At 67.5% G+C, this 23,440-nt stretch overlaps 3 protein-coding genes across 4 annotated transcripts; all 3 read right to left on the bottom strand.

The window, feature by feature from the left end:
• Positions 1-24: 24 nt before the first annotated feature.
• KCNH4 (potassium voltage-gated channel subfamily H member 4) lies at positions 25-9,547 on the bottom strand. 2 transcript variants are annotated; one of them, XM_065699471.1, is made up of 16 exons: positions 9,396-9,547; positions 6,600-6,833; positions 6,350-6,481; positions 6,038-6,165; positions 5,142-5,385; positions 4,775-4,932; positions 4,043-4,250; positions 3,760-3,954; positions 3,335-3,534; positions 2,743-2,992; positions 2,424-2,638; positions 1,636-1,683; positions 1,200-1,552; positions 991-1,097; positions 816-895; positions 25-719 (listed from the first exon to the last, which is right to left on the bottom strand). In XM_065699471.1, the coding sequence occupies exons 1-16, from the start codon at positions 9,469-9,471 to the stop codon at positions 264-266; spliced, it is 3,084 nt and encodes a 1,027-aa protein (XP_065555543.1). In that variant the 5' UTR covers positions 9,472-9,547; the 3' UTR covers positions 25-263. The 2 variants fall into 2 exon arrangements, with proteins under 2 accessions (XP_065555543.1, XP_065555544.1); XM_065699472.1 differs by having other exon boundaries at positions 816-892.
• Positions 9,548-10,088: 541 nt separating this feature from the next.
• Positions 10,089-10,713, bottom strand: HCRT (hypocretin neuropeptide precursor; the record flags this gene model as incomplete). The annotated part of the gene is made up of 1 exon (XM_065699517.1): positions 10,089-10,713. A coding segment is annotated over one exon (450 nt), but the record flags the coding sequence as incomplete, so codon positions are not given.
• Positions 10,714-11,206: 493 nt separating this feature from the next.
• LOC136024258 (inactive phospholipase C-like protein 2) lies at positions 11,207-22,289 on the bottom strand. The gene is made up of 6 exons (XM_065699470.1): positions 22,110-22,289; positions 14,968-17,457; positions 14,578-14,781; positions 14,039-14,114; positions 12,769-12,878; positions 11,207-12,545 (listed from the first exon to the last, which is right to left on the bottom strand). Exons 1-6 carry the CDS (start codon positions 22,287-22,289, stop codon positions 12,360-12,362), a joined length of 3,246 nt encoding a protein of 1,081 aa, XP_065555542.1. The 3' UTR covers positions 11,207-12,359.
• Between the last annotated feature and the right edge of the window lie 1,151 nt (positions 22,290-23,440).

The following is a 23,440-nucleotide window of genomic DNA, read 5'->3' as shown; positions in this document are numbered from 1 at the left end:
CCGCACCGGGCACCCCGCGGGCACAGAGTCTAAAACCGGATCAAAACCGTGCTGGTGTCGAGCCGCGGCCGGTGCCGCATCCCGGGGTGCTCCCGTAGGAGCGGGCGGGAGGTGAGCGGTGACCCCGCTCCGGCCGCTGCTGCCCCGGGGGGTTCGGGTGCCGGTGACCGGGTCAGAGAGAGCGGGGCCGCGGCGAGGGGTCCCCAGGGAGAGGGGTCCCCCCATGGCGAGGTCCCCCCGCCGCCACCCCGCAGCCCGCGGGGTCAGTGGGAGCTGGAGGAGCCGGAGCGGGGTTGCGGGTGGATGCGGGACCGGCCACCGGCAGAGCAGCCGGGGAAGGAGTGGGCAAAGCGGGGCGGCAGCGCCAGGGGCGGCGAGTCCGGAGTCCGGCGGGGCTCGGTGCTGGGGGTGTCCCCCCGCGGCGGCCACGGCCCCAGCCAGGGGTGCGCGGCGGGGCTGGCACCGGCGTGGGCCGAGCGGCTGCGGACGGGGCAGCGTTTGGCCGGGGGGCTGGAGCAGGGGGAGCTGCGGGAGCTGGGGGGAGCGAGGGGCGGAGAAGGGGGCACCGGAGCGGGGGGCGATAGGGGCCGAGGGGCTGCAGGGGGCAGGCGGTAGGGGCAGGCGGGGGGCTGCGGTGCGCCCAGGCGGCTCTGGAGCAGCTCCATCATGCGCTGCAGCTCCCGGCTGAGGTGGGAAACCTCCTGGTTGAGGTGGTTGATCTGCAAGGGGAGGGAGAGCCGTGAGCGCCGGAGGAAGCTCCCCCCGGCCGAGCATCCCCGGGGCGTTCGGGGACGTGCCCCCGGCCCCCAGCGCACCTCCTGGTTGAGCCTCATGATGCTCTGCTTTATCTCCTCTGCTTCCAGCGCCAGGGCTGGGCTGCACGCATTGGTCCCTGCTGGGAAAGACATTTCCAGTGATGGTGGAGAGCTCCCCGAGCCCCCCAGCCCCACGGCCAGCGCCCCAGGCCTTGCCCGGCACCGCGGGAGGTACCTGAGGTAGGGGAGTCCCTCGCCGTCCTCTGCAGCGGGGGGTCCACGTTGAAGCAGAAGGTTTGCGGCTCCGATGTCCTCCCGTTGTCTTCAATGCCATCCACAACTCTAGGACAGGCACAGGGTGAGGGCTGAGCCTCGTCACACGTTCACCCCTCTGCCACCATTCCCAGCGGCACAACCCCGCAGCAGGGCACGTCCCAGCCTTACCTGGGGCTGAGGTCCGGGGGGCCGTAGGTGTGTAGGGAGGGGATGAGGAGCTTGGGCGGCCTCCTGCCAGCGCTGCCCTCCTGCTCCCTCCGGCGCTGCGGAGAGGGGCTGCGGCCCCGGCTGCAGCGGGCCGGGGAGCGGCAGTTGCGCCGCAGGGCTGAGACCTGGCAGAGCTCATCGCCCAGGAGGCTGCTGGGGGAGCCGCGCCGGGCCGGGCTGCTCAGCTGCGGCAGCAGCAGCTTGCGGCGGGCGATGGTGGCAGGGGAGCGCTGGAAGACCTCGTCCGGCTCCTCCTCGTCCTCCAGGACGGAGGGAAGGGGCTTCCCCGTGGAGGCACCGCTCTCCGGATGAGGCTGCGGGTGAGTGCAGGGGGAAGTCAGGGCTGGTGCCAACCCGGCCCCGGCCTCCTCCCTCCCACTCCCGGAGCAGCACAGACCTGCGGAGCCTTCGGCAGCCGAGGGGACCGGGAGTAGCGGCAGAGCCCCTATGGGGAAAGCAAACGGCACCGGTTCAGCGGCACACGGGACCCCTGCACGGCTCTGCGGGGGCCGGCTGCAGGCAGACAGCGCCGGGTGTGTGCCCCGCCTCAGCATTCAGCCCTCCCGGCCTCTCCGTGCCCCCCATGGACAACCAAACCTCCCCCAGCACCAGCCCCACAGCCTCTCCCCTGCTCTCCTTTCTCTGCTGCTGTCACGACACTGAGGAACTGCCCAACCTCGGCCTGTGTATCCCAAGCCAGAGCCAAGGCTAGACCCTATATCCCATCAGAGCATCAGCTCCCACAGGAGCCAGGCTCCGTTTGCATCCTCCACCCCTGGATTATTGATCCCTTTCCCCGGTGATGGATGTGCTAGGGTTTTGGCTACCTAGGATCTAGACCCCCTGCTCCACCTCTGTAGGGCCTGGGGCTGTGGGTACCACTCGGTGCCAGCTCAGAGCCAGCAGCAGAGACGGGGGAGGAGAAGCTCTGCAGAGCTATTTCTGCAGCAGAACATCCCGGAGCCGGCAGCGTGACTAAACCCACACCCCCCGGCGCTGCCTCCTGCGCACCGGGGGGGCTGTGCCCCACTGCCTGTCCCGCAGTGACCCCCTGTCCTCTCCATCCTCATTTCCAAGCCTTCCATCCGCCTCCTGCTCCACAAACGCTCTGGTTTCCAATTCCCCAGAGTCACACCAGGGCAGGATGTACCTGCAGGGCCGCAGGGAGGGGGGACACGCACCTACCTCCATCTCGCTGCCCTCCCGCAGGTTGAAGGTCAGGTCCTGGTGGATGTCGGCCGTGAATTTGCTGGCGTACTCAGGGTAGAGCTGCAGCACCTCGCAGAGCCCCCGCAGCCCGATGTGCTGCAGGTCGCAGTAAGTCAGCGCCTTCACGTCTGCGTTGGTCTTGATCACCCGGTCGGTGCTGCACAGGTCGGCTCCGATCAAATCCCCTTTGCCTGCAGGAGGGCACCGGGGTGGGCTGGCAGCATGAGCCCCGGACCCCTCACCCTGCCGGGCAGCAGAAGGGGACTGGGGAAGCATCCGCGCCGCCTGCCCTCACCCAGGATGGCCAGAACCACGTTGTCCTTCAGCACCTCGAGGGAGCCGGAGCAGACGAAGTAGTTGGCCTGCAGAGCATCGCCCTGGCGCAGCAGGTACTCCCCGGGGGCGCAGAACGAGGTCTTGATGTGGAGCGAGAGGGAGCGGAGGCAGCCGCGGCTCGCGGTCTCGAACACGGGCAGCTGCAGGATGTCCTTGTGGAGGTGCATGGCCACGTCCGCGCGCAGCTCGTCGGGGAAGTTGTGCAGTAGCTGGGGGGAGCGGGGCCGGGTGCTGGGTGCGGGTGGCAGGAGCAGCCCCCCATCACCCTGACGGGGCACAGGGCCCACTCCGGAGCAGAGCATCGCCCCACCGGCAAACATGGACCAGCCCTGGTGCAGTGCTGGGCTGCCTCTGCTCCATGGGTCTGTCCCACTCCCTGCGCTGGCAGGAACCTGCCGCAGACCTAGAGCACAGCTCTGGTCCCTCCAGCACGGGTTTGTGCACATCTGCACACGCGTGCACACATGTACATACACACACACTGGCACTCTCATAGCTGGCCCTGCCAGCCCTTGGAGAGGGGCTGGAGCAGCCCAGCCAATATCTCATACCTCGTTGGCATCAATGCCGTTGTTCACCGACCAGGTGGTCTGGAAGTACTCCAGCATCCGCTGCTTGAGCTGCTGGGGCAGGTGGTGGACACGGATGAAGTCCTTGAGGTCCTTCATGCGGGTGTGATAGAGCGAGCGGCGCGAGTACATGCGCTGGATGATGGCCGTGACGTTGCCAAAGACCACAGCGTGCATCAACGCTGGGGACCAGGAGGGCAGCATCAGACCCACTGAAGGGGCTCAAGCAAAGGCTGTTCTCTGCCTCTGCCAGCAGCGTGGGGCTGAGGGATGCAGCACAGGGGACTTCTCCCCTATCTCCAGCTGTCCTACAGCCCTCACGTGTTCATTGCCTCCCCCCAGTGCCCTGCCCAGGTCCAGCCCGGGGGGATGAAGCCCCCCAAGCGCTTCTCCGCTCCCCTCCTCACCCCCAATGAGCATGGTGCAGATGGAGAAAATCTTCTCAGCATCGGTGTTGGCGCAGACGTTGCCGAAGCCCACGCTGGTCAGGCTGCTGAGGGTGAAGTAGAGGGAGGCGATGTAGGCGCTGCGAATGGAGGGGCCCCCCAATGAGCTGTTGATGTAGGGAGCCTCCAGCCTCTTGCCCAGCTCATGGAGCCAGCCTGCCAAGCACAGCCAGGGGTTAGCACCAGCGCAGCCCCTGCCGCTGCCCCAGCCTGAGCGTGCCCCCATCCCCTGCAGCCCCCTCACCGATGTCCCAAGTCTGGGGGTCGTTGCTCTCCATCTCCTTGCGCCCGATGACGTACCAGATGCAGGCCATCCAGTGGGCCAGCAGCGCAAACATGGACATGAGCAGCGTGAGCACCATGGCGCTGTACTGCGAGTAGCGGTCCAGCTTCTGCAGCAGCCGCAGCAGCCGCAGCAGCCGCACCGTCTTGAGCAGGTGAACCAGCGAGGTCTGGGGAGCGGGGCCAGACGCTCAGGCAGGTTGGGAAGAGACCCCTTCACCCCCCAGCAGGGACCCTTCACCCCCCCAGAGCTGTCAGGAGGGTTGTGGGCTCTGGGAGCACATGGGATGAGCATGTCCCCTGCAGCCCCCCACCACTGAACCATCCTGCGGGATCTGGGGTGCTGGAGAGGGGCAGAGAGGGGAGATACTGCAAGTGCCCCTCATTGCAATGGGGTGTGTGCATGTGCATAAGGTGTTTGCACAGGGACATGGAGCTGCTCTGAATCCTGGCAGAGCACAGGCATGCAGGGTGCTGAGTGCTGGGTGCTGGTGCTGGGTGCAGGCCGGGTGCCTGCCTGCAGCTTCTGCAGAGGTGCCTCAGCAGTTACTGTCGTTTGTGGCATCCTCTGGTTAAATTGGGATATGTGGGAGGTTTCCTGCTATATCCATCACCGCTTCCCCTCGCTGCCCGCGCTGCTCTCACATCCCTGCGGAAGGGGCCGCCTCCCACCGGTGCTGCCGGCGGCACTCACCACGGTCACGTTGAAGATGTAGAGCAGATCGAAGGGCAGAGCAGCGATCAGGTCCACGAAGAACCAGGTGGCCACGTAATGGATGCAGATGGAGCGGGGCTCGTACACCACCTGCCCTGACTGGCTCACATACGTGGTCCGGAAGTTCAGGATGATGTCTGCACCGGGAGCAGGACCGGTCCTCACTGAACTGCCACCACCAGCCTGGGGTCCACAGCCAGCCTGGGGCCCACTCCCGGGCTGCTCAGCACCAGCAGTGGGGGCAAAGCACCAGCTCCCCTCCACATCACCCCACAATTCTGTTCCACCACCCTGCCCAGCCATGTCCCCCGTCCCAAGCGGGTGCTCAGTCCCGGCATGGACCTACCCAGGATGAAGAGCATCTCCACAGCGATGTCGCTGACAATGGTGCTGCGGGCAGCCGAGAGGTTCTCCTCTGTGCCCGTGAAGCAGACGTTGTAGGGCACCGTGATGGCCACGTAGAAGGTGGCCAGCAGGATCAGCCAGTCCCAGAGGGCCTTGAAGATGCTGTAGTGGAGCAGGATGAAGCGGGACTTCTGCACTGCGGCCACTTTGTACTCGGGGATGGACAGCTTGTTCTCAAACACGTTCTGGTGGGGGGCAAGCGGCAGGGTAGCACATGGTGGTGCCCAAGGAGTAGAGGTCACTGCGGTGTCCCCTCCTCCTGATGCCAGGGTGATGGACACACCTCTCCAACGGGGCACATGGGCTGCTCTGAGGTCACCCTCAAAGATGGGCACAGAACACCCGGTTATGGCGCATACAGGAGCGTGAGGCTAATGCTATTAACAATAATCCACCAGCACTGCCAGCTGCTGCCCAGAGCATCCCAGGTGCTAATTCAGATGCTGGAGCAGACCCCCCCCCCCCCCATGCCCCACAGGGACCCGGTGCCGCTGGGGACAGCAGGAGCCCCGCGCTGGGGCCCTGCAGCCTGGTAACGGCCCCCCCGTCCGGGGGCCGCGCTGTGAGCGATCGGCTGCGCTTCCCGACAGCAACCGTGCGAGGAGAGGCACAGCCCTGCGGGAGCTGCCGCAGGCTCTGCGCTCCCCTCCCAACCGATGCCAACGAACCCCGTTTGCAGCCTGGACCGGGGGTGGCTGCTGGACGTGCTCGGCATCTGGGTGCTGGGGAGGCCAGCGAGGGGCACGCATGGGGACAGGCGGGTCCCAGGATTGCTGCAGCATCACCAGCCTGCCCCGGAGGCACGGGCTGAAGCTGAGGGTTCCCCCAGGTCCTTACACGGTTGATTTTCATCTCGCTGCGGTCCCTCCGGGCAAACTGGCTGCTGAGCCGGTGCAGCACCGTCCGGCCCTGCCTGCGCGCTGCCCGCAGGTGAGAGCTCCCGGGCCTCTTGCTCCTCTGCTTCTCTGCAGCACACAAGACACGCTGGGTTAGTGGCTGCGGCACTGCTGGCGCAGCAGGGCAGGGGCTGCTTTGGGTCCCCTCCCTGCGCGGCTGAACAGAGGCAGGCAGCACCCAGCAGGGAACTGGGGACCCCTTTGCCGCTTGCCCACTGTGCTCATCCCTCCCCATCCCACATCCACGGCTCACCCTCCTTCTTGTCCCCCAGGTGGCTCCTGCCCCGGCTCTCTGTGATGTCCTTGAAGGAGAAGAGGAAGAGCACCACCTCCCCCTTCTCGTTCTTGATGGGCATGATGTCCAGCAGGCACCAGAAGGCAGCTCCTGTGTGGAGAAGAGGGGTGCTGAAGGCAGGACAACCCCTCCGCCCCTCAGCGCCTTCACCCTGGGGACACGTCCATGCGGAGCCGCAGGCAGGGTCCCAGTGCCATGCACCACTCACCACCCTTCTTGTAGAAGCAGACCTCGGTCTGGTACTCCTGCCTGCCGTCCAGCACCTTCTCGATGCGCTGCAGCACGGGCTCGCTCGTCTCAGCCCCGTAGAGGAACCGGCAGCTGCAGTTCTTCTGCATGACCTCGGTGCGGGCGAAGCCGGTGAGGTCGCAGAAGCCGTCGGAGCAGTAGACGATGGGGAAGCCGCAGCGGACCTGAGCGTTGGCCAGGATGAAGTTGCTGTCTGAAAGGAGAAGCAGCTGCCCCTGAGGGCTCGGAGCCACCCTGGAGGCACAAAGGGCAGCTCAGCCCTCTCGGACCCCCATGGGACCCTCTGAGAAGTGGAGCCAGGTCTGTGTCTGGCTGCTGGCTGCACCCACAGCTCGCTTGTTCCCTGCCTTGTGGCCTCTGAAGCCCACCCCAGCCCCATGCATTGGGGTCCTGGAGCCCAGATCCAGCTCCTGGCTCCCATTGCCAGGCGATTCCTGCCTCCCCCTCACCATCTGCTGCTCCCACCTCCCTCCAGGGCTCCGGCAGCTTAGCAGGAGCCGTGGCAAACCCGGCCGGGCACTGGCAGCCCTGGGGCACTGGGCTGCAGTGCTGCGACCTCCAGCCCACCAAGAGCAGGGCAGAGAAGCCCAGAGGCTGGGGTGAGTCCGTGGCCCATGCTGGGTGACCTTGGCCTGCAAGGGAAGATGGCCTCATGCTAAAAGAGTGCCAGCGAACCGGGGTGTATGGCCAGCATGGACTACACCTGCACCCAGCAATGGCAGACCAGGGTGTCTCCAGACCCAGTACAGTCTCCAGCTCATGGGTCCACAGCCCAGCACCCCTGCACCCCACAGTCCAGGCACCAGGAGCAGGCAGACATGGTCTGACCCCTCTCACAGTGAAGGAGAGAGCCCTTGGAAGTGCATGGCATGCATATGGCAGGGCAGGGCAGGCAAGGCAGGGGTAGAGGAGGCTGCGGAAGGAGGGGATGCAGCCGCAGGCAGCCCTGGTGCCAGGGGTGTGCAGCGGGGCCACCACAGCACAGCTCAGCCCAGGATTAGCTTGGGGAAGCAAAAATAGCTTGAAGCTGTGACTAAGGCCAGATTTTGGCTCTGGGGAACCAGGATTACGGCGTTGTCCAGGATGTGTTATTAGAAAAGGAAAAAAAGGGCTTGCGTTTGGGAGCAGCTCTGCTGAGCAGGGGGATGCGGCACTGGGGGGCCCAGCAGCCCCCCTGTCACAGTGACCAGCTCACACAGATGGGTACCCTCCGGCCCAGCGGGCCTGGGAGAGGCAGGGTTAACTCACCCGGGTATCACTGGCTAAAGCCCCTCTCCATGGCAGATAAAGCCGATAAGAGTCACATCAAACCAGCAAAGCCTGACACTATTTAAAAGTGCCTGGAAGGTGGCAGCCAGATGGGGATGCTGCTATGGGCAAATCCCATCTCACCGGGGCAAATTCCCCGGGCTTTGCATTGGTTGGGGTGCTGCAGGCAGCTCCCCTGGGAGCCCTGCTCCTTAGAGACACCAGATGCAGCCCTGGGAAGCCTCAGCCCTGCGGAGATACACTCACAGCATCACCAGCATAAGGCAGATGTAGCTCTGCTCTGGCACCTCTGGGCACAGCTGGGGAAGATTCAGGGGCTGCTGCCTCTCATTGCGGTCTCAAAGAGAACATCCCAAATGAGAGCTCCTAAAGGCAAATGACACCCTGTGTCGTCTGGGATGCTGCACATCACACCAGGCCAGGAGCCAGCCAAAACATGTCCCAGGGCTGGTCCTGGAGCCCTGATGCTGTGGGAGGGGAATACAGGCTCCGGTGCCATGCTCATACTGGTCCCTCCCAGCAAGACGGGACATGTCCAGTCCCGCAGGCAGTTGGTCCAGGATACCCCTGCCCCAGGAGATGTGGGGGAAGCCTGGGGTCAGGCCTGAACGTGGCCTGTCCCCGGGTGACTGCATGGTGACAGCGGTGCCGGGAGCTGGCACGTGGCACGCCGGCATGATCCCCTCCACAGCATGCCAGGGGTTTAATCCATCCTGGCCACAGCACATGGACATGGATACAGAGGGGAGCCCAGCTCCGGGGGTGCACCAACAGCACCTCCAGCCGTGCGAAGTGACCCCGAAAGGGACGATGTCCCCCCAGAAACACAGCTCCCTGGCACCCACCTTGCCGGGGACATAACCCCAAACCAGCAGGCGCTTTGCTAACGGGGTGGCGGCCTGTGCAGCACCGGGGGTCCCCGAGGGCCCCGCCGTGTGTCGCAGAGGTGACAGCCATGGGCTGGGCCCCATGGCAGCCCCACAGCTCCGGGGATTCGGGGGCAGAACCCCGACCCCCGGTCCCCGCGGGGGCAGCCAGAATCCACGAGCCCCCTCCCCGGGACCCGCCACCGCAAAGCGGGGTTCCGGAGGGCTCCGGGGCAGCCGGGATGGGCCGGGACCGGCAACGACCCAGCCGGGGACCCCCCTCCCTGCCCCGGGGCCCGTACTGCCCCTCCCGTCGAGCCCGGCCTCTGTCCCTGGTGCTGAGCGCGGCCGCGGGACCGGCAGCGGGGAGAGCACCAGGGGCTGCCCGAGGTGCGGCCGGTCCCGGAGCACCGAGCACGGACACGGGGGTCCCGAAGCACCGAGCACGGACGCGGCGGGGCCGGAGCACCGAGCACGGACACCGGGGGGTACCGGAGCAACGGACACGGGCTCCCCGGGGCAGTGCAGAGCTCAGGGCCGGCCGCGACCCACCGAGCCCCGTCCCTCCCCGGGGGGCAGCGCCTCCTCCCCCCGCCCGCTCCCCGCAGCCCCGGCCCTACGTGTGCCATCGAAGCGGGTGGCGATGGTGTCCAGGAACGTGTTCTGCGGCGCCAGCAGCCCCTTCATCACCGGCATGGTCCCGCGGGGCTGCGGCCGCAGGATCGGTCCCCCGGGCCCCTCCGCAGGTGCGGTCCCGGCTCCGCGGGTTGATCTCGGCTCGGCCCGGCCCGGGGCTCCCGCCCCGCCCCCGCCCCGCCCCGGGCTCTGCGCGCCGCCGGCACCGGGAGGGGCCTCGGCACCGGCACCCGCCCGCGGGCAGGTGGCTCTGACCTGCGCCCCGCTCCGGCCCCGGGAGGCACCGGGAGGCACCGGGAGGCACCGGCCCTGCCGCGACCACGGAGGCTGCGAAAGGGGCAGGACCGGAGGCGCCGGCACCATCCCCGCTGCTTGTGGCTGAGCTCGGGGGCTGCAGGGCAAGGCCGTGCCCTGACGGGCACCCGGGGGTGACAGGACCCAGCCGGAGCCTCTCCAGGCCCCTGCGCAGGGACGGGGTGGTGCGGGTCAGGGGCGTGCACCCACGAGGCTCCCTGGTGCTGTGGTGGGGATGCTCCGAGCCCTTCTGGGGGCTTCACAAACACCCCTCAGCTCCCAGCCGGCCGGATCCTGGCTCTGTTCACTCCAGTTCTGGTCCTGCTGCGACCCAGCCCCACGTACCCCTCCCGTCCCCTCCCCAGAGAGAAGGCAGAGCCGGGTAACATCGGGCTATCATTTATTGTAAAAGGCCGGCGGTGCCTGCAGTGCGCTGAGCAGGCTGGGCCAGGCCAGGAGGAGGTATGTCAAAGTGCTATTTACACCGAGCTCCAGGCGTGTGTCCCTGGGTCTGCCCCGCCACGGGTCCTCGCTCTCTTCCTGCTGCCCCCACCCCTCTCAATAAAAGCTCTTAGCAGCTCCCTGGGCCTGGCTCTTGGTCAGGTCCTTCCCTGAGTGTCCCTGACACTGGTCCCTAGGGCTGGCAGGGCTGGTGTCAGTGCCCCGCAGTGCTGGCTGCATGTCTGCACCCATGGGGCAGGCCGATGGGTCGTGGCAGGCGGTGCCAGGGCGCTCCCCACGCTTGCCCATGGTGAGGATGCCCGCGGCGTGGTTGCCGGAGCTGTGCAGCAGGCGGTAGAGCCGGCTCTGGAATGCCGGGGGGACACTCTTCCTCTTGCCCAGCGTGAGGATGCCGGCGGCATGGTTGCCCATGCCGTGCAGGAGGTCATAGATGTGGCAGGAGCAGGTCTTCTGCCGGCAGCACTCGGGCAGACTCTGCCGGGCAGCAGCCAGGGAGCAGAGCAGGAGTAGGAGCAAGAGGCAGGCAGCTCTCTGGAGCTGCTGGAGCAATGGGCAGTGTTAGTGCAGGGCAGCAGCAGCACCACCGGCAGCGTGCCGTGCCCACTGGTGTCCGCCCCGTCTGCCCTGCTCACTGCGGTGCTGCTGCGGGGTCCCAGCCCCATGCCCACTGCACAGCAGCACAATCCCACCTCCCCCGCCCCAGCACCCATGGACCCCAACCACACTGTGAGCAGCAGCCCGATGTGGGTGCCCTCACCAGCACGAGGCAGCCGCAGCAAACACCCACCCCTTGCTGCCGAGTGCCAGAGCACCCACACTTGGCACCACAGGCACCACGCAACCAGCTCCCTCCTGAGGAGCCTAAGCAGGGCTGAGCCCCCCAAGTGGCCACTGGCCAGAGCTGGGGAGCCCTGGGGAGGAGCCGTGAGCTCCCAGCTGCCCGACGAATTGGCCAGGCCCCCCCTCACCCCCAGCCCCACATCCCAACCTTCCCCCCCCATCGCTGCCCTCCTGGTCCCATAGGCTGCAACACCCCACCCCACCTTGGTGTTGGGCACCTCCATCCTTCCTGGGGTCTTCAGGCGGCCGAGCAGCGCTGGGGCATGTCCTGCTGGGCAGCCGGGAGCACAGCACCCTGTGCCACCGCCACAGCTGCCGCTTTATAGGCCCCGGCACAATAGTGATGCCAAAAATACCGGCGGGGCCAGGCGGCTGCGGCCGGTCTCTGGGAGACACGGGCCGGTAGCCCGGAGACCGGCCAGGCCTTTCCCCTCATTTGCAGCTCCTCATTGTGCGGGTGCTCGGGGGCCATCGCGCTGCCGGGGCGCCTGGCACTAATGAGGCTGTAATTGCCCACGGGTCCCATGGCCCGGCAGGCACAAAGGGGCCGAAGGGCAGCGCTGGGCTGCTCCTGACAGCAGCAGCGCAAGGGTCCGCTCCTTGGGTCCCCATTAGGCTAATTAGCTTCCTGAACAAACGGGTGCCGGGCAGCCGCACGGCTCCTTGACGTGGGGAGTCGTCACTCCGAGCACGGCTGGTGATGGGGGAGCAATGGTGCCACCCTTCATCCCCTTCGGTAACCCCATCTCAGCCCTGCACCAGGCACCCGGAGGGAGCACCAGGGCACCTTGGTGGGTCTCACACTCTTTATAATGCTCCACAGCCCCAGTCCGACCCCAGACCACCCCCTGCACATTGCTTGTGCCAGGACCCCCTCTCCCTAGGGAATAAGCCCTGATGTTTCCCTGATGCCAGAAGCCACAACTCCTGCCTGGGCTCATCTTTGGGCTGGTGAAGGCAAAACCCATGGCCCTGAAGGGGGCTTCTGCCCAGCCCCGGGCTGTAACACAAGAGGGGTCTCACACGGCAGGCTGGGGGTCCACACACACAGGGGTTCCAACATCTCCGCCGGCCCTGCGGCAGGGCACTCGCTCTGGAATTGGATGGAGGCATGGATGAGGCCCCGGGAGCTCAGGCCAGGGAGAGAGCTGGAGCAGGCGCATCCCTCCCGAGCCTCCCCCTTGGCCCCACCGCAGTCCCTCGGCACGGCAGAGCACAGCCCCACACGCGTTCCTCCACGCACAGAGCCCGCAGGCACGCAGCTGCCTGTCTATGGGCAGGATGGGGCTCCCTGGTCCCGGTCCCTTCAGCCGCGGAGTGCTCAGTCCGGGCCCCCAAGCCCCAGGCCGGGGTCAGCAGGATGCCGCTTCACCGCCTCCTTCTGTTTCCGGGATGGGCTCCAACGGGGCGCGCAGCCGGGAGGGCTCCGGCGAGGCCGAGCCGTTCCTGCCGATGCCGCAGGACTGTCCCGCGTTGTGGATCTGCCACAGGTTGTCCAGCGCCTCGGCCTTGGCGTGCTTGAGGAGGTCAGCCTGGCCCTGCCGGGGAGAGGCCGTCACCGGGGCTGCCCCACTCTGGCTCCCCGGACCCCCGCTGCGGAGCATGGGGTGCCCCATCAGCCACCCCCATGAGCGGGGCTCGCTGGGTGCAGGCACCGCCTGGACCCCCCGAGCGGATCCGTGCCATCGCCATCGCTCCCGGAGCATCCTCGGGGTTCGGGTGAGCCGGGGGCCGCGGGGCCGCGCAGCCCTGGCCCCTCACCTTCAGGACGGTGATGTTCCAAGCGAAGCTCTCCAGCGCCTTCTGCAGCTTGCGGCCCCGCAGCCCCTCCTTGGCCTCGATGCGGTGCAGCTCCTTGTGGAAGTCCATTCCTGCACACACGGGAGCGGTGCTGAGCGGGGACAGGGACGCCCTTCGCCCGGCTCGGGGATGCAGGACGGCGGCTCCGCATCGTCCCTGCAGCCGGAGCCATCCCCCTGGCACCGCGCTCGGCCCCAGCCCCGCGTGGTTTCGGGCTCCGGCTCCTCCACACCGCGGCTCCCCGGGGGGCTCGGCGCGGGGCTGCCCCCGCCGTGCGCCGCGTGACGTGCCCGTGAGCGGTGCCGCATTCCCCGTCCTGGCTCAGCACCGGCTCCGGGCCCACGCCAGGCTCCCACGCAGCCCGTTCGCCCACGGGCTGTCACTCACAGCCCCCCTGCACCGCACCCGGCACCGCCGCCGGGCACCGCAGCGGCGAAAGGGGGGGGGGCCGGCAGCGCCTGGGCACGGGGGCTGCAGCCCCACAAGCGCTCTCTGCCCCACTTCACCCCCATCGCAGCAGCCGGAGCGGCCACAGGAGCCCACCCGACCCCGCACCCAGCCCGTGCCCCCCTGACTGCTCCCCTCAGCGCTGGCAGCGGCGGCAGAGCCCAAAGCCAAGAGCTCGGGGAGATTTCCGGCTGCGGCGCAGGCAGGGAACAAACAGAGCTGCTGGCAGCAAGGCTGGGACCGGCTGGGGGGCCCGGGCAGGCGGGGGGGGCCGGGGCAGGCAGCGGCAGCACCTGCCTGTGTGGGTTCAGCCACGTGTTTTGGGAGTCCTAGCACTCAGTTGCCGCTTCTACCATCAGCCCCGGTCTGTTCTTTCTGTGCTAATTATATTGCGGCGGTTGGCAGATAATGACTCTTCCCCGCTTCCTCATCAGCCTCCTCCGCTCGCCTCCCTCTCTCCCCGCTCCCTCCCGCACAGCCCCTGCAGCCCACCCACTCAGCACCCTGCCCCGGCGTGGCCCCAAGCACCCCGATGGCACCCAGCACCGCGCAGGCTCTCGCAACCACACCACGCTGCTGGGACATGGGAAAACCAGAGGCAGGCTCAGGGCCACCAGAGCCAGGAATCCCTCTCCCATGGCTGTGCACGCATGGCCGTGCCTGTGCCCAGGTCCAGATCTTGGTGCCAGATCCATTGAAGCGAGCCCTGCAGGGACCCCCTCCGGGATGTGCCCAGGTCTGTGGCACGGAGCAGCACCAGGGTTAGAGGTGCCCCAGGACCCACCTGCCTGCTGTGCCTGGATGAGCTTGCTGTACACCGCATCGGCCGACTCGATCAGCGTCCGGCTGGTCTGGATCATCTGGGGAGAGGGATGCTGTGAGGAGCTGGGCAGAGCGGGTGGGGAGAAGGGGCTCGGGCAGGGGCTGCCCCTTGCCTCAGTGCAGTGCTCGGGGTCTGGCTCTCCTCACCCAGCCGGGCACAGAGGGACCCTGCCTGACTGGCAAGCAGGGCCCCTCCAACACAAAGGAAGGAAGCGGCTCTGGCTGCAGCTGTTAACGGGGTTTCTCCCACCAGGCAGGGCCGCAGGACTCCACATGAGCAGCCATGGCACAGGGTGCAGGGGACAGGGGCTGCTGGCTCCGAGGGCTCGGACTGAGCTGGGTCAACCTGCACCTCAAGGGGGGTCCTCCATGGGCAGCCCCAAGCAGCCTCCCCATGCCCCGCGATGGGCGCAGCGAGTCAGGGTGCCCCGTCCTGGTTGTCCTGGTGCCCCGCGGAGCATCCCCATGAGGAGTCGAGCCCCGGTGGGACACGGCACTTACCGTCTCGTAGGCGGTGAGGACCTTGCGCAGCAGGTCCGGGATGGGGCCCTGGGCCTCCATGGGGGGGTACTTCTCTGCCAGGTTGAGGGTGACACTGGGCGAGCTGTCACTGTGCAGCAGCCACGCGGCCACCGTCAGGATGCACTGCTTCATGTTGGCGGCAGGCGTCAGACCACACAGCTCCTTGAAGGAGACCAGGGCATTCTGCGGGTAGAGACCAGCGTCAGGGGCTCTGCCAGGGAGGGAATGTCCCCATTCTCCCAGCTCTCTGCTCCGGATGAGGCCCCTCACCTGCATCCCCCAGGAAGAAGGGGGACCCCCATGCTCCCCATCGCTCACAGGCCAGCCCCATCCTCCCCTAGGTCCCCGGTGCCTCGGCGTGGTCCGTACCTGCACGTTCTCCCGCAGGTCGGTGGCCTCCCGCAGCGGCTGGGTCGCTGTCCGGAAGACCTCATCGATGGCCTTGATGCCGGTGGCCTTGGTGGATGTGTACTCCCGCACCCGGCGGCCCCGGCGCCCTGACAGCCCCCGCCGGTGCCCCTTGCCCCCGCCGCGGCGGTCGGTGATGGCCACGTGCACGAAGAGGGTGGCGTGGGGCAGAGGCTCCCCAGCGAGGGACTGGAGTGGGACGTGGCGGTAGCCGGGCTGCAGGCACTCGAAGGGGATGGTGTACTGGGCGATGAACTCATCCCCGATGTAGTCATCATCCAGCACGACGAAGCGCAGGACAGCCAGCTCGGGCAGGTTGATCTGGAACTCCAGGCTCTCGTCAAAGATGGGGTTGTCCCCGCTCTGCAGGGCCGTCTTGGTGCGATGCTCGGCGCAGTCAGCCGGGATGCCGTGGATCTCAGCGCAGACGTAGGGCTCCACCACCTCCCCCTTGGCCCCCGAGCCCTTGGGCTTGGGCAGGTTCTGCCCACTGATGACCTTGAGGTGGAGGAGCTGTGCGGGCACCCCAGGCAAGGAGTCCTTGGCATTGGCACTGAAGTAGGAGACCTCCTCCCGCATGATGGCGGGGCGCAGGACGTAGCCGCAGGCGCCGTTCTGCCGGAACCAGCCCGCGTTCAGGTCCATCATGAGCCCCGGTGTCTGGTAGTTCATGGCCACCATCTGGCAGCCGCACTTCCAGAAGTCCTGCGGGTTCATGTTGCTGGCATCGATGCGCATGGGGCTGGGGTAGACGCGGGACAGGAACCGCTTGTTGTAGCTCACCAGCTCGGCCGGGCACTCGTTGGCGAAGCGTCCCGCCTCCACCTCGCTGAAGGAGCACATCTCCCAGTACCGCTGCCCGCGCCGCGAGCTCTCGAAGTCCTGGAAGGGGACGGCCTGGCACAGGCTCACCAGCTCCGAGAGCTCGCGGCTGAGGCGCAGGCGCCGGGGGCCACCCATGTCCGGCACCTCCCGCTCCTCCTGTCCCAGCCGCCGCGCCAGCTCCCGGCCTTCCTCCTCGTCCGACACCTCCCCTTCGCTGTCCTCGCAGCCGGGAGGCAGCTTCTTGCCCTTGATGAGGATGCGGCCCTTGAGCTGCTCCGGCGAGGGCAGGTAGGAGGCAGCGGGGTTGGGGGGCTCCAGGTACAGCTTCTCGCCCAGCGTCTTGCGCAGGCACTGCGCGGCCAGGCGCTGCTGGGGCGCTGAGCACCGCACCACCAGGCAGAGGATGAGCGGGTAGGCAGAGGCGGTGAAGGCGTGCTGGTCGATGAGCCCCACCACGGCGCGGAAGGGCACGCAGGAGGCGGCCGAGGGGCTGGTGTAGACCACGGGCTCGCCCTCGGGGCCGTCCCACAGCACCAGCTCGATGCTGCGGCAGCCCAAGCCCAGGGCGCTGATGTAGCCGCTGATGTCTGAGCGGCCCCAGAAGTTGTCCTCCAGCAGGCAGGCGCTGTGGGCAGAGCTGATGTAGTAGTGCGAGAGGGGCTGGGCCATGTCCTGGCACACCTTGCGGTGCTGCGGGTCGAAGATGGAGCAGTCAGCGGAGAGCAGGTAGCGTGTGAAGCCATCGATGGCCAGGTAGCCCTTCTCCCGGCCCTCCTTGGAGGGCTCGTACTTGCCAACGATCTCCAAGCACTTCTCCTCCGTCACCCCCTCCATGCCTTGCTCCACCTCCAGGAACATGAGCAGGTCCTTCAGACCCAGGTATTCCTTGTTGCTGGAGAACTGCACCAGCAGGAAGAAGATCTCGGGGCGGGTGCAGAGCTCGCAGTACGCCTCCACAAAGAGGTCGCAGGGCACCTCCGCACCGGGACGCTCGCTGGCCTTCTGCAGCTCCTTGAACTTCAGCTCGATGGTGGAGCTCTTCATGCCGGGGTTGAGCGCCTTGATCAGCTGCACGGCGCGGGATACAGGGATGCGGCCAGACTTCTCCAGGTCAGCGAGGTCGAAGACGGACGAGATCCAGGACGTCCGGAGGCTGGGGTGGCCGGTCCCGGGTGCCTCGGGGGTGTGCTTCCCATAGGACACCAGGTACCGGAGCCCCATCACCCAGGCGCTCACCACGTCAGCCGAGCTGGCCACCAGGTCCAGGGACTCGTAGTTGTCTCCGTAGATGATGGAGAAGGCGCACTCATCCGGGAACTGGTCGGAGAGGCCATTGCTGCGCAGGACAGGCGTCTTCTTGCCCACGCGCACCTCTTTGACCGACTTGATCTCGATCTTGGCCTTCTCCGAGTCCTTCTTGGAGGGCTCCCAGCGCACGGAGCGCATGTCAGCATCCAGCACAAAGAAGCGGCTGTACATGCGCGAGTTGGAGCGCACCTTTTTCAGCTCGCAGCCCTCCAGCATGAAGGAGATGCAGGCGGCCGTGCTGTTGATCTTGCGGTCGTTGGGCATGGTGCTGAAGGACACCGTCTTCTTCTTCTGCGGCGGCCGCTGCCGGGACCCATCCTGCCAGGGTGGGAGAAGGGGACAGAGCCATCAGGGATGGGGCAGGCAGTGCATACCCCACCACGCTCTCCCCACCCCAGCCCCAATGCACAGCACAGCTGTGCCCCAGGGCACCCCATTGCCACATGAAACCCAAGTCTGCCCCAATCCAACCCAATCCCTGGAGCCTGGGAGCCGGCTCCAGCCCTGGCCTCCCCCATAGCTCACTGCCTGGTTTATTTTAACTCTGCTTTCCTTCCTTCCTTCCTGCTCCCAGCCCTGAGCCGGATCCGTCCCCACTGCTCAGTCACCCTCAGAGGCACGGCCGCACGCAGGCAGCCTGGTACAGTCCCCATCTCCCTGGCCTGGGGATGCCAGAGGAAACCAGGTGCCTGCAGGAGCAGCCCATGCCCACAGCATCCCCATCCCTGCACTGGGGCTCCCCCCATGGCCCCTCACACCTTCCCCTGCACTCCGGGGACCAGCCACAGGCACCATGGCAGTGAGGTGCAAGGATGTGTGGGGTGCCCCTTGGTGATGCACCCGCATTGCTGCCCTGGGGACCCCCGTTAGGCCCCCACTGCATCTGCTGGGGAGTGCTGCAGGACACCAGTCACCACCAGTGCCACTCGCTAGGGACAAGTGTGGTCCATGGCCCCATCCCACAGAGCTGGTGATGCTACTGCCTGTACCCCCATGACAGCCCTGCTGCTCAGCAGGGAAGGGGACCCTACTGCCAAGGGGCTGGGGAGGGCAGGGGATGGGGGGGGAGCAGCAGGGCCGAGAGCATATTATGGGATAGATTTCATTAAGTAGCGCAGTAGGAGGAGATTTAATCCACTTCTTCAAGATTATGGTGAGTCACCTCTAATCTGGTGATGTCTCCAGCAGGGGCAAGTCCTGCCCAGCTGTCCAGGTTGGGGGTGATGGAATGTCCCCTTCCGGCACCCCGAGAGCTTCAAACAGGAGCGGATGGGCAGCCTGGGTGAGCACATCCCCATGCCTGACCCCAAAGGGTATGACTGTGCTCCAGACCACAGCCCAAGGGCAATCAGGACGGGGCAGGCAGGCACCCAGCCAGTTCCCCAGGGGTGCCCGGAACACATCCCAGGGAATGGGAAAACCAGCCCTAGCCCTTGGCCCCACGTGGATCCAGCTGGATCCTGCTCACACCATCGGCCAGCCCCATGGGGAAGGACTCCAGACACTTCCTGCGAGCAGCGCCCTGAGCACCCACTGCCGGCAGCCCCATCACCCCCGAGGGGTGATGTGAGCACCGCAAATGGCTCCGTCCTGCCCCGCAGCTCGGGGACCCGCTGCTCGCCCCAGCACACACACACCCTGCCCCGGGCGGCTCCGCACCGGGCCCACAGCCGAAAACAGGAAATCCATCCGGAAAGGAAACACGGGCGGGGGGACCGCTGCACCCAGCTCCGGGACCTGCCTCCCGCTGCACCCACTGCAGGGCAGGCGGGGGAACACCCAGCACCCTCCCCGCAGCCCCCATCCTCCCAGCCTGGGAAGGGGAGCGGGTGCCCGGTGCAGTGCATTGGGCTTCTCACCCCTACCTGGGGACCAGCAGGGAAAAGCTGCTGATCCCAAGCAGCCTCTTGTACAGGAGGGCTTCAACCCCGGGGATACCCCACTGAATGCTCTGTGAGGCGCAGGCAGGAGCAGCGCAGGCAGCAGCAGTGCAGGCGGCAGCAGCACAGGCAGCCAGGTCTCAGAGCACAAGGTGATACCAGCAGCACCGCAGGCAGGAGGATGTGGTACCCACGGGAGCAAGGAGCATCTCCGGTGACACGGCAGGGCTCTGCAGGAGCAGGGCATCCCGCTCATTGTGCCACTGCCACACACACGGCACCGACACAGCCCAGCCCTGCGGCACCAACCACGATGCCAATGGCAAATGTGGGCATCGAGGTGGGCACAGAGGGCACGTCTCAAACCAGCTGCCTGCGCTCTGCCCGGCTCTGCTGCATGCGCTGAGCCCCTCTTCAGCCTCCTGCAATGGGTGCCCTGGCAAGTGCAGCAGCCCTCGTCCCAGCTGCCACGTGAAGGCCGTTGTCACTGGCCACACAACCCGCTCCCAATAACAAGGATGGGAAGACCCCCCCCTTGCCTGCTGTTCCCCCCCCCCCCCCACAGCAGCTCGTGACAGCAGGAGACAGAGGAACCGAAAGCCTTCGGGGCTGTGGTGTCTCGGCCTGACCGCGGCTTCGCTGTCCAGCCAGGAGAGCAGGATCCCTCTCCCGGCCATGGGGACGGAGCTGCTCCCCAGCCTGGCCATGACATCGCTCATCCACAACCAGCTTCCCCACATCCCACCTCTTGCCGCTGCCCTCTTCCAGGGCTGGGGTGCAGGCGGCAGCAGCCGGCAGCACCGGAGCGGAGGCAGTGGGAGGCCGGGCGCAGCCAGGGCTTTTCTATCACCGTTTATTCCCTGCCAAGAAGAAAGCGAGTGACACATCCACTCCCCGCCGCACCAGCTGCCGCTACCCAGTAGGGGCCGAGGAGCCGGAGCTCGGCACAGAGGGACCGCACAGCTCGTGGGGCTGGTGCGGGATGGGAAGGGGGCATAGGCGACAGGACAGTGGGGCGCTGGGGAAGGGTCACGTCCTGCAGCGGGGTGGAACTGATCCACTCCAGCATCCTCACCGGGGCTCCAGCCCCCTCCGCTTTCAGCCTGGGAAGAAAGCAGGGAGCAGGTTCTATAGCCAGGGTATGGGGATGCTGCACGGAGCAGCTCTGCCGCCTGGCACAGGCAGGGCCGCGCTGTCCCTGCCCCAGCACAGCCGATGCCTCTCGCTTTCAGATTCACTCCTCCAGCCTGTTCTGGAAAGCCCGAAAAATAACAGCACCGTCAGCTCTTCCCACACGTGCCTCCACTCCATCAGGCAGCCCCTGCCCTGCCTGCAGCTCGGCTGTGCCCAGCGCTCCAAGCGCCTGGCACCAGGCCCCCTCTCTGCTCCTCAGGCCCTGCACCAGCACCACGGCGGAGAAGTGGGTGCAACCCCTGACTCCCACCCACCGCCGTGGAAAGCTGCCGCAGACCCCACAGCGCAGGAACAGCCTCAGCATCCCCCAGGGATCTGCTCCCCCAGGTCCTGGTGGGGCTGGTTGGGGCCCAGACCTGTCGGGGGTCCCCATGGACCCTCTCCCCAGCTGCTGGGCAGGGCTGGTGCGAGCTGCTCCCTCCCACACCGAGGGGTCTCAGCCCGTGGTGATGGAGGGGCTGGCAGAGGACCCCTGTTCCTGCTGCACTCGGGAAGCAGCAGAACCACTGCCTCCAAACAGGTTGGGGCAGGAGGAGCGCGGCGTGGACCCTTCAGCACCAGGGCAGGATCAGGCCCCGGATGGGCTTATTGATGCCTGACGGATCAGCAGATGCTGGGAACGCCGTCCGGGTTTGACCTCCCGCAGCAGCGCTGGCCCTGGGCCACCCGACCTTCACGTGAGGCCAAATCCTGCGGTGACGCACGGCGGTGACGGGGATGTGCCCAGCCCGGGAGCAAGCGAGAGCATCAACCCCAGCCTGCAGCACCCCCGGCTGATCCCTGGGCAGGAAGCAGCAGTGTGCGGCCCCAGGACGAGAGGGAGACCCTGGCCAGGTCCCCAAGGAAACGGGGAACAGACCCACAGCGGCACGGGCCTCTGGCTGCATGGAAGCACCAGGAGGTCTCTCGAGTGTCACCGCGTGGGGCACAGCCCGGCTGGGACACGGGGTCCCTCCAGGCGCCCTGAGGAGGGACCAAGGCTCTGCTCAAAGAACCAGGTCCCGGGGGGCAGAAGAGCGGGGCTGTGCTGGCCCCACAGGAACAGCCCCCACACCGGGTATTAATAGCACCGGAGCAATCCCAGCTTTAAATAGGCTGCCAGGAGCGGGGAGGCGGGTCTCGGGCGGACAAGACCTATTGTGTCAGCGAGCACCGCCGGCAGAAGCACAATTGGGGGGGGGGTTCATTGAGGAAAACACGCATGTGGCCCCCTGCCCACCAGACCCCCAGAGACCCCTCCGGGGCCCAGAATCCCTGCCCAGCCACAGTACGGCTCTGGGGAGGTGTCGAGAGCAGGTCGGGCGCTGGCCAGGCTGGGCCCAGGGCTCAGCACCTTCGCAGGAGCGAGGATGGGAAAGCAGAAGGTGCTCGGGAGCCAGGCTCAGGCATCTCCTCGCCAGCACCCATGGGTGCCCTGAGCGGGACAGGGCGATGCTGCGGTGCAGCAGGAGCAGCGTGGCCATTCGGGAACCCACGGGCTCAGCAGTGGCTGGAGGGGACGACCCACGGCCGCGCAGAGCCAGGCCTGGTCCCGCAGCATGCAAAGCCCGAGCCAGGCTTTGCCCTTGGGGACCCGGGTGCCAGGAAGGGCAAGGGGACTTGAAGCAGCCCTGGCACGAGCAGCGCCGGTGAGCCCGGTGCCGCGGGCGGGGGCAACCCTCGGGTACCGATCCGGGGCTGCAGCTCCACAAACCGGGGGCGGGGGGGGGGGTGTCGGAGGGCACAGGCAGCGCCGTGGGCAGGCAGGGCCGGTGCCCGCAGGGCCGGTGCCCGCGGCACCCCGGGGGGCACGGCTCGGTGCCCCGAGCGCTGCGCAGGTGGCGGCGGCGCCGGTGCCGGGGGGCGGTGGATCCCGGTGCGGGGATGGGCGGGGGGGGGGCGAAGCGGGGCTCTCACCTTCATGATGCTGGCCCGGGGCGCGGCGGGCGCGGGGCTCCGCTCCGCTGAGTCCTCGCGGCTGCTGCTGCCCGAGCCCGACCCGGGGCTGCCGCCGCCGCCGCCGCCGGGCCCGTTGGGCAGCGGCGGGGCGGGGCGGGGCGAGCCCGGCGGCGGGGGGCCCCGGGGCCCCTCCGCCATCCCCCGCGGCCTCAGGGCAGCGGCCGCCGCGGGGCCCCGGGCGCCCCCGGAGCCTGCGCCCGCCGCCGCCGCCGCTGCGGGCTCAGTGGCGGAGCGGGCGGGAGGCGGCGCGGCCGGGAGGAGGGGACGGGCCGGGGGCGGGGACGCGGACGGGGACGGCGCGGCCCCCCCCCCCCCCCCGCCCCGGGCTGCAGCGGCGAGCAGCGGGGATGGGGCACCGGGTACCGAGCATCCCCCCTGCACCGGCCTCCGCCCAGGACCGCAGCTTCCGGGCCCGGCGGCTGCCCCATCCCCGGGGGACCGCGGCCAAGCCCGCACTCGGCAGCCGGGCACCCACTGGGAGCCGCACCCCGCAGCCTTGGTACCTGCAGCCTGCACCCGAAACGCGCTGCACCCTGCAGCCCGGCGCTCGTATTGACCTTGCACCCTGCACCCAAACCCACCCTGCAGCCTCCGGCAGGGTCAGTGCCTCAGGCACCGGGTGGAGCCCCGGCCCAGGGCACCCCTCCCGGGGAGGGGGTCGAGGCTTTTGCCAGGGGCCGGGTCCCTGCGGGGCCTCCAGAGTGGTTTACGCTGACCCTGGATGTCAGCACCTGCATGGGGAGCGTGGCACAGGCAGCAGGACCAGCACCGCCGGGCTGTCTGGGTTGGATGCTGCCTCTGCTGGCTCAGGGCTGTCCAAGAAACCCCCTCCCATTGCCCCTCCATGCCCGGCTTTGCCCCCCACCTCTATCCAGCCACCACCCACCCGCTCCCCGTTAAATCCCAGCCAGTTCCCTGTCCGAGCCAAGCACACCCGATGCCGAGAGCCCAGCCCCAGTGCTCCCATGGCCCTGGCAACAATCCCCTCCCAGGCATCCCCCCAGCCACAGGCACTGCTTCTCCCCTAATGTGAGCAGGAGTTTTGTTCCGGGCTCTCAAGCAGAGATGGCAGGAGGGGGCTGAGCCCCGTTTCCATCCCTGTTAGAGGCTCTGGCTGCACCTGGGGGATGCTTTGCGTGGCCCCTACTCAACACTTTGTCTTCTGCCAGTGCCCTGCCTTTCCCCCCCGGCAGCAGCTGCCTGCACAGCAGGGTCCGAGCTCATCAACCCTGAGAGCAGGAGGGGACAGGACCAGTGCCACGAACGGCCCCAGGCAGCCGCTGAACTGG

The sequence above is a fragment of the Lathamus discolor genome, chromosome 20 (assembly GCF_037157495.1).
Source record: "Lathamus discolor isolate bLatDis1 chromosome 20, bLatDis1.hap1, whole genome shotgun sequence".
Lineage (NCBI taxonomy): Eukaryota > Metazoa > Chordata > Aves > Psittaciformes > Psittacidae > Lathamus > Lathamus discolor.
Note: the sequence above shows the minus strand (reverse complement) of the source record. Positions and strands in the feature narration are given on the sequence as shown.